Genomic DNA, 9,903 nt, shown 5'->3' on the forward strand with positions numbered 1-9,903 from the left:
ACTCTCCAATGGCTTCTCATCTCGTTCAACATGAAAGTCAAAATCCTCACAGCTGCCTGTAAGACCCTTACCAATCTGAAACTCTCCACAGTTCAGCCCTCCTCTCCCCATCTTTCCCCTCTGAGCTCACCTACTACTCTTCCTCTTACTCTACTCCAGCCACACTTGGCTTCCTTGGTGTTCCTCAAACACAAATTTTAGAGCTGGAAGTATGCTTCTACCCCAAGGTGCTTCCTATTCCCTCTACCAAGTATACTCTTCCCCCCACATAATCTAAATGCCTCAATCTCTTACATTCTTCAGGTCTTTACTCAAACATCTCATTCCAAAGAGATGCCTTTCCTGATAATGCTATTTAAGCCATAAAATCCCCCATCACTCTATATTCCCCTTCCCTGCTTTATTGTCTTTGTAGTATTTATCACCGTATAGCATACTACATATTTTACTTATTTCTTTTATTATCTGATTCCCTCTACTAGAATAGAAACTTTGAAAGCAGCGTTTGTCATCTGCCTTTTTCACTTCTATAATCCCAACAGTAACCAAAAAATTTTAAAAAAACAAAAACAAAACAAAAAAAACTTCTTGAATCCAAGGATGAATGAATGAGAGGGAATGCAGGGTTAATGAAGTTTTTTCAAGATTGAAAATATTGTAGCATGCTTGTATGCTGATGAGAATCATCAACAGAAAAAAAACATTAATGACTCAGGAGTAGGAAAGAATAATTCCAAGAATAAAACTCTTATTTAGATGTAGGGGTTGGCCTTAGATGGGAATAGGAACAGATTATCCATAGCAATAAGAGAGAGGGAAAAGAATGCGGGTACAGGGCTTCCCTGGTGGTGCAGTGGTTGAGAGTCCGCCTGCCGGATGCGGGGGACACAGGTTCGTGCCCCGGTCCGGGAAGATCCCACATGCCGCGGAACGGCTGGGCCCGTGAGCCATGGCCGCTGAGCCTGCACGTCCGGAGGCTGTGCTCCGCAGCGGGAGAAGCCACAACAGTAAGAGGCCCGCGTACAGCAAAAAAAAAAAAAAAAAAAAGAATGCGGGTACAGATATAGGTAGGTTGGGTGACTTGTAATGGGAGCTTGTAGGATTATCTTTGTTTTTTCTTCAGTGAAACAGGAAGCAAGGACATCAACTGAGAGTAAAGAGGACAAATAGAGTGCTAAAAGTTTGAGGAGAACGATTAAACTATCATTTAAGAGTGAATGGAGGGAATTCCCTGGTGGTCCAGTGGTTAGGACTCTGTACTCTCACTGCTGAGGGGCTGGGTTCAATCCCTGGTCTGGGAACAAAGATCCCACAAGCCGTGTGGCACTGCCAAAAAAAAAAAAAAAAAAAAAGTGAATGGACTAGGGAATGTCATAGGATTGACTGTCATTGCTGAAAGACTCCTTAGGTTCATGATCACAAATTTAGATGTCAGCATTGTTGTGTTTTCCTCCAGCCACATTCAGCTGCCTAGACACAAGGGCAGGATAGGCAGAGTTGGTTTAATCATGGTTGGAATTTTCTCAAGCAGGTATGATAGAAGGTACTGAAGGTACATGCATAGCAGTAATTATGATAGCCCATGAAATGTTAAGTTGGACAAGGAGGAAAGTAGAGGCATGAGGTGACTGACAATGAAAAGGTAGTCTGGACTTCCCTGCTGGCTCAGTGGTTAAGAATCCGCCTGCCAATGCAGGGGACATGGGTTCGAGCCCTGGTCTGGGAAGATCCCACGTGCCACGGAGCAACTAAGCCCATGCGCCACAACTACTGAGCCTGCGCGCTAGAGCCCACAAGCCACAACGACTGAGCCCCCATGCCACAACTACTGAAGCCCACCTAGAACCCATACTCCACAACAACAGAAGCCACCGCAAAGAGAAACCCGTGCACCGCAATGAAGAGTAGCCCCTGCTCGCTGCAACTAGAGAAAGCCTGCATGCAGCAACGAAGACCCAATGCAGCCATAAATAAATAAATAAAATTTTTTTTTTTTTTTTAAAAATCAACAGACCAGAGGTTCCAAAGCGTTTGAACAATTTTTGGAAAGGAAATCCTAAAATAAATGTGAGCTAGAGAAACAGAAGATGATGTGAAGGTCAGAGTCTGGCAAGCTCAAAACTAAGATTTTAGAGGCAGAACAATTATTGGTAAAGATGAAAAGTACCTAATGAATATGGAAGTAAGAGGCTCAGGTTTATGTCAATTTTCCCCATCAATTATTTACTGTACTTCCACTGTACACATGGCTACAGTGCAGAGAAAAGTGTTTGGGAGTTAACAATGAGGAACAACAAAAAGGTGGTCAACTATGTCTGACTAACAATGCATTTTGTGTAAGTCCTTACTGCCAATAACGTCTAGTCTCTGCTCTCCCTTGAGGACTTTTTCCTCTTCCCCCAGGGCTAGCCCTTGACCCAACAACCTGGTTTTCAAAACTCTTTGGAACCCCAAGTATGTATATAGTGAAGAAAAACAACCAATAACTGCTGATAAAAAGTAATAATTACCAAGGTGCCATAGGGATTTTATCAAGAAAGTACAAAGCTAGGTGGCAAATTTAGCAGAGAATCATAAGCAGCTAAGACCAGCAATAAAGGAGGCATAATGATTGCAATATTAAGCTGCCTCTCACAGTCCTGATCATAGGTCACCATGAATAACTGGGGTGGAAAAAGCTTTTAGGTTGATCTTAGGCTATGGGCATCCAGTAAAACAAAGATGGGAAAAATCTGGAGGCAGATGTGTCCTACCCTCATCAGGAAACACTGTCCAACCTGCTTCAACCATCCCAGGCTCTCTGCTCCCAGTACCTCTGATGAAATCAAATCTTCCAAAGGTAACAGGTTTTCAGGAGCTGGCCCTTATTCATATTACTTCTGGACAAGAGGGGAGGGAGGGCCAATAAACATTCTGTATTGAGGGACTTCCCTGGTGGTCCAGTGAGTAAGACTCCACACTCCCAATGCAGGGAGCCCGGGTTCGATCCCTGGTCAGGGAATCAGATTCCACATGCACACCACAATAAGTGTCCGCATGCCACAACTAAGAGTCCACATGCCGCAACTAAGAGCCCACATGCTGCAACTAAATATCCCGCGTGCCCCAACTAAGACCCAGCGCAGCCTAACTAAATAAATAAATAAATAGACATTCTGTATTGAAAACTCAGAAAAATTCTCAAATGCCCATGTCTCAATCACCATGTCCTACCTACATTGTATCCTCCACACAGCTGCCAGAGTAATCCAGCTAAAAAACAAGAAAGACCACCCTGCTTCCCTACTTACTATCTTTTTACATAATACTAAAGACCATCTACAATCTAGGCTCCTTTAGTCTCTTAACTCAACATCTATAGCTTCAAGTTCAACTTCCAACAATACTAAATTGATTACAGTTCCCTACACAATATATGCAGCTTCCCCTCTGTATGTTTTGTGCCCCATGCTTTTGCCCGTATACTAATATTATAGTGCAGAATAAAGAGAAGATACTGATTTCCATGAAAATAATTTTGAAAATTCCTTAATGATGCCAAGAGAATTCAAAATTCAAAATATTTTAATCTTTTTCTATTCATTCAGTCCACAAATAATTCATTCAGTCAACAAGTAACTACTTAACATCTATTGTGACAAAGCCCTTGACTATGCATTATGATAGATAAAATGATGATATAGTTCCTACCCTCAGTAATTTACAACTTAAAAGCAGATATGAAATAATACAAAATGAATACAGAAGGATAGAAGTGCTATTTACTACAGCCCAATCATGGAAAAACAACTTCACAGAACAGTTTCTGTGGCATGAGTTAGGCCTGGAAACTTGAGTAGAATTTTAATGAGCAAAGACAGAGAAGAAAGAGCTTTTCAGATGAATGATTACTTAAAATAAATATATGGGGACTTCCCTGGTGGCACAGTGGTTAAGAATCCGCCTGCCAATGCAGGGGACACAGGTTTGATCCCTGGTCCGGGAAGATCCCACATGTCATTGGAGCAACTAAGCCCATGCACCACAACTACTCAGCCTGAGTTCTAGAGCCCGCAAGCCACAAATACTGAGCCTGTGTGCCACAACCACTGAGCCTGTGTGCCACAACCACTGAAGCCCATGCGCCTAGAGCTCGTGTTCTATAAGAGAAGCCACCACAACGAGAAGCACGCACACTGCAACGAAGAGTAGCCCCCGCTTGCTGCAACTAGAGAAAGCCCACACGCAGCAACGAAGACCCAACACAGCCAAATATAAATAAATTAAATAAATAAATAAATAAATTTAAAATATATATATACATATGAAAATGCCTAAGCAGTAAACAAATATTTACTGAATGTCCATTACGTACCAGTTAAAACACTAAAGGCTGGTATAATGATGAATAAAACAGCCTCTGAGGAGTTTTTTCTCTGATGAGAGACTGACAGCCAATCAGAATGAGGAAATACATGTTTCAAGTGCCAGCACACATATCTATGTTTCTAATAAATATTCAGACTAATAACTATGTTTCAAATACCATACTAGGCCCTAGGTAAATGAAAGAGTCTGGGCCTCAAAGAACTTACTTATGAGAGAGACAAACTATTTCAATAATGTACGCTACAATGGAGACAAAGCAAAGTCTTGGGAACCAAGAGAAGGGGCCTCTAACTCTGATTCTAATAAAAAGTGATAAGTATCAAGTAGACCTTGAATGCCAAGGTCTTCAAACTTTATTCTATGGTATCAAGAAGCTAATGAAAGTTTCTGAAGATAAAGCAATAAAATGATCATTTAACAAATACTTATCTATCACTGGAACTCAGGTAGGCAAGGAGTTCCAATCTTTTTTTTAATTAGAATGCAGAATAAATCAGAGGTTAAAAGACTAAAAACAAGTAAATGCAGTTAAAATATTACAACAACCAAGACAAAAATTTATAAATGCTGAATTAAGGTGATGACAGTGAGAACAAAGATTTGAAAGATGTTATGAAGACAGAATCAGCAGAACCTGGATAAGGGGGTCAAGGGAGAGGGAAAAGTCAAAGACCATGGATATAATTTCAAGTTTGATGACAAGAAAAAGGAAAGACACGGGGAGACCACATTTCAAAGGAGAAATAATGGATTCTATTTCAATGATACAGTAAGCCACTGAGCTAGAGATCCAAGTTCTGCATCCTGTTCAGAAATTATTCCTAAATACCCGCATGGTATAACATGTAACAAGCATTATTCCGTATCATGAGAAATGGAGAACAAAGTCATTTGTGAAAGGTAGATGCTTGGTGATCAGTCAGGTTCTTATTCCCTGAATGAATGGAATAATCCATCCAGCCTCATAACACACGAAACTGAAATTTTTAACTTTTCAACATCAAATAATTTCTAGTTATGGACTTTCAAGGACACTATCAGTTTATGAAAATCACAAATGTTAAGATCACAAATGCTGAGGGTCTAATGTGGAAATATTAAGCCCAGAAATGGAAATGTAGAGCTAAGGAAAGAGGTCAGGCCTAGAGACTCAGATCACTCTACAAGGAGGTTCTGTGACACAATGCTATGAACAAAGAGAACTACAGACCCTATTATACATCCTAAGCACTTGCCACAAATAGGGTAAGCCTGCTAAAAAACAAAGTACAATTAAGAAAAACGCTGGGAATTCCCTGGCAGTCCGGTGGTTAGGACTTGGTACTTTCACTGTGGGGGTCCGGGTTCAATCCCTAGTGGGGGAACTAAGATCCCCCAAGCTGCACAGTGTGGCCAAAAGAAAAAAGCTAAGGACAGAGGACATATCCGCAAGGAACATATTGGGGACAGAGACAGAAAACAGTAAAAGACACCCAAGAAGCAGTCAGAGTAACAGGAGTAGAATGGACATTATGACAAAAGAGAAGAAAATATCAAGAAGGAACACATGCAAAAATTAATCAAAATAAAGCTGAGGTAGTCATACTAATATCAGATAAAAGACACTTTAAAATGCATAATTGTAGTATAAAAGCTCACTATAAAATAACCGACGTTTATTTCACCAGAAACGTTTAACAATTGTATTGTACACTTGAATGCACCTAATAAAGAGAAAAACAAAAAAACAAAAACAAAAAAAAGAAGGAACACATGGTCAAGACTGACAAATAGTTCACAGAGGTCAGAGAAGATGAGGAATGGGGAAAGGCTATCATATTTAATCATTTAAAGGTCCCTGGGACTGCTGCATCTCTCTGTGTAATTCACAATGAAAACTTTTCACAAATAGCCACACATTTTTTTTTTTTTTTTTTAATTTTTGGCTGCGTTGGGTCTTCATGGCTACGTGGGCTTTCTCTAGTTGCGGCGAGTGGGGTCTACTCTTCCTTGCAGTGTGCAGGCTTCTCATTGCGGTGACTTCTCTTGTTGCGGAACACGGGCTCTAGGCGCACGGGATTCAGTAGTTGTGGCGCACGGGCTTAGTTGCTCCGTGGTATGTGGGATCTACCCGGACCAGGTCTCAAACCTGTGTCCCCTGCATTGGCAGGCGATTCTTAACCACTGCGCCACCAGGGAAGCCCCAACACACATTATTTTTTAATTAAAAAAAAAAGGAAAAGTTTTAGTATCCATCATGGTATAATCACACAATGGAAAATCACACAGCAATGAAAAAGAACAAGCTTTTTCTAAAAGCAACAACACAGATGAATCTCACAGACATAATGAAAGAATCTAGTCACAAAAGAGTACAAACTGTATGATTCCATTTATATGAAGTTCAGAAGAGGCAAAACTAATCCATGGTGATAGAGTTTGGGAGAGTGGTTACCTCTGGAGAAGGGTAATACCTGGGAGAAAGTACAAAGGAACATTCTAGGGTACTGGAAATGTTCTACATCCTGATCTGAGGTGTGGTCACATAGGTGTATTCATTCTGTAAAAGTTCATGGGCTGAACGAACCTTTGATTTGCACACTGTAGATAAGTCACATCTCAATTAAAAAGTAAATAAACAAACACACAAAGTTACTGGGAACCTTGAAGACAACACTTTGGGGGAATTTATTTGTAGAAGCCAAATCACAATATGGGGGATGTATACAAGGTGAAGAAGCTGAGACAGTGAATACAAACTCGTTTTTCAAGAAGGTTGCTGGTAAAGCAAAAATGAGATTACAAAGTAGCTTAGGTAGGTTACAAAACTCAGGGAAATCATGTTGTTTTGTTTTTATTTGAGGTATAAGACAAAGAGAAAATAACATACATAACAAGGGCCTACAGCCTATGAGAGGGAATGAAATCAAGAACATAGAGGGATTAGCCTTGGAAAAGAGGATGAATACTTCCTTCTTTGAGATTTAAAAGATGAGAGAACACAGAAATCCTGAGATAGAGAAGAGGGAGAAATCAAGTTACCTTGAACTCTTTAGTGAAGCATGTGATAAGGTCAATTAGACCAGGTAAATTGAGTCAGGAAAGGATCTGGGCTTTAAGTACATTTTTAAATGTTTCAAATAGGAACTGCAGAGAATATAAAACACAAGGATGAAGAAGGAAATTCCAGTAAGAGGACAATGCTCAGTGGCCTGAAAGCAAGGGCAGAAATGGCACAGTCTACGCAGGACTAGGTGGAGAATACAAGATAAAAAAACAAAAGGAGGGGGGCTTCCCTGGTGGCGCAGTGGTTGAGAATCTGTCTGTTGATGCAGGGGACACGGGTTCGAGACCTGGTCCGGGAAAATCCCACATGCCACGGAGCAGCGATGCCCGTGCGCCACAACTACTGAGCCCACGTGCCACAGCTACTGAAGCCCCCACGCCTAGAGCCCATGCTCCTCAACAAGAGGAGCCATTGCAATGAGAAGCCCGTGCACCACAACGAAGAGAAGCCCCCCTCACAGCAACTAGAGAAAGCCCACGCACAACAACGAAGACCCAACGCAGCCAAAAATAAATAAATTAATTTTTTTAAAAAAGGGAGGGAAAAGTCCAAGGGCTAACATGTGCATCACTGAAACTATATAATAAAGAATGATGTCTAAGGAAAATACTTATTTAACACACAGGAAAGAGGCAGAAGACCTAACAGAACTCTTCAAAGATCCAAAGATGAAGTCACTAGGGTCTAGAGTAGAGTGTGCGAAAGGGAAGCTGTCACTAGAGTTCATTACTACAGAACATTTTTCTGTAACTCCCACAAGATCAAGAACCACATATTCTCCTTTCACTGAACTTCCTACAGCTACTAGTGACAACTTCTCCTCCCTGATAAAACTGACCTTTATCCCCTACTTCTAAATACACCTACACTTGATTAATAAATTATATAAACATATCCTGTCCATTCAGAAACTCCATGAACTTTTTACACTTCTATCTGTGTTCTCCCACTAAGGTGTTTTCAGTGGTACAATCCTAGAAGGCAGAGACTATATCCACGAATTCTCTGTTCACAGTATTGGGTTTGGGATTACACACATGCATCCCCAAAGCACATGTTTTAAAAACTGCTTTCTCGTGAAATGAATCATTACTGGAGAGAAACTTTAACAATGCTTCAGAACATATTCCTACACGACTATAACGATGGCCAAATCAGAGAATGCTTAGGAATGACACCCGTTTTCACAACTGCCAACATAACCTCTAGAAAGTAGGATAACATTTACTATATTATTGACTATTTGCCCCTCTGGATAATTCCTCCATACCTCTTTAGTAAACCTATTCTTTGCACTTCATTTACTCCCAGCCCACATTCTAGCGTCCCTTCTTCCCATCCAGAACCCCTAACCGCCAACGCCCCACAGGACCATTTTTCAGCCGTACTCCCTCATTTCCTATTCAACCCCAGACCATCACTTCCATCCACTTCTCCACTCCCCATTTTTCTGCCTCTCCAGACCTCCCATTCCTTCTGCCGAACTATTCAGTCCCCACCCCTTCAACGCCCCAGCCCAAGTCTTCCCGCCTGAGATCGCCCTCCCCCATCGCTCCCTTTCAGGCTCCCCCTCCCCAACCCTTCCCTCCGAGACCCCGGCCAGCACTACCTGCTCCCTGACTTCGGGCCCTGCGGGCCCCACCCGCTCCTCCAGTAGCTGCCTCCCGGACGGCGCTCGCCGGCGCGAGGGCAGGGGCTGGGGCAGCTCCGCTGCCCGCTGAGCCCCATCCTCCCGGCGGGCGGCCGGCGGCGGCGGCGGCAGCTGCGGTCGGTCGCGGCAGCGGCTCCGCTTCATATCTGCGGCTGGGCCCTGGGCGTCAGCGCAGCGAATGTCCCGGACCCGCACGGCCGCGGGCCGCGGCGCTACCGCGCCAACCACCGCCCGCGGCCACCATGGCCCGGCGGGCGCCCGAAGCCACCGACCCCAGCCAGCAGCTCCTCTGCGCTTTCTGGGGCCTCAAGAGCCGCGGCCTCCTCGGCGCTCCTTACGGAGGCGGCAGCATCGCCGCAGTGTCTTCTTCTCCCACCCGGTGCACGCTCGGGCGGCCAGCAGCCGCCGCCGCCGCCGCCTCCGCCTCCACCGCAGCAGCCGGCTACACAGCCAGACGCCAACAGCTTGCCTGTAGCCCGGCCCCGCCCCTCCCTTCCCCTCGCGCGCGCGCACCGGGAGCCCGCCCGCCACCTCTGGCCGCGCGCCGCCTCCCGCGCACGCGCCAGCGAACGGTCGCGAGAGACCCGCCCTTGGCCCCACCGCGTGGTGGGGGTGGGAGGGAGCGGAGAGCGGAAGAGGGCGGGGCCCCGACGCGCCCGCTGCGGCCGTGGAAGCTCCTTGATTCGTTCATTCATTCATCCATTCATGAAATTGTGTGTCTGGCCAAGCTAAGTGGTGGGGATCCAAAAGTGAATTACAACCGATCAGCGTCCTCAAGGAAGTAGGTGGAGAGGGACCAGGAGCAGCAAGGAGACAAAATAGACAACCAGTAAACAGA

At 44.0% G+C, this 9,903-nt stretch overlaps 1 protein-coding gene across 10 annotated transcripts in view; it reads right to left on the minus strand.

The window, feature by feature from the left end:
* Positions 1–9,532, minus strand: part of MAST2 (microtubule associated serine/threonine kinase 2) — a 194,700-nt gene extending 185,168 nt beyond the window's left edge. For 7 of the 10 annotated variants that reach the window (XM_033867333.2, XM_033867341.2, XM_019937871.3 and 4 more), the window contains exon 1: positions 9,024–9,531. In XM_033867333.2, the coding sequence (XP_033723224.1) occupies positions 9,024–9,209 (186 nt within the window). In that variant the 5' untranslated portion in view covers positions 9,210–9,531. Of the gene's footprint in view, positions 1–9,023 lie in introns of all 10 variants that reach the window. The other 3 variants (XM_073790282.1, XM_033867334.2, XM_019937873.3) reach the window with 2 other exon arrangements.
* Between the last annotated feature and the right edge of the window lie 371 nt (positions 9,533–9,903).

Source organism: Tursiops truncatus, chromosome 1, assembly GCF_011762595.2.
Source record: "Tursiops truncatus isolate mTurTru1 chromosome 1, mTurTru1.mat.Y, whole genome shotgun sequence".
Classification (NCBI taxonomy): domain Eukaryota; kingdom Metazoa; phylum Chordata; class Mammalia; order Artiodactyla; family Delphinidae; genus Tursiops; species Tursiops truncatus.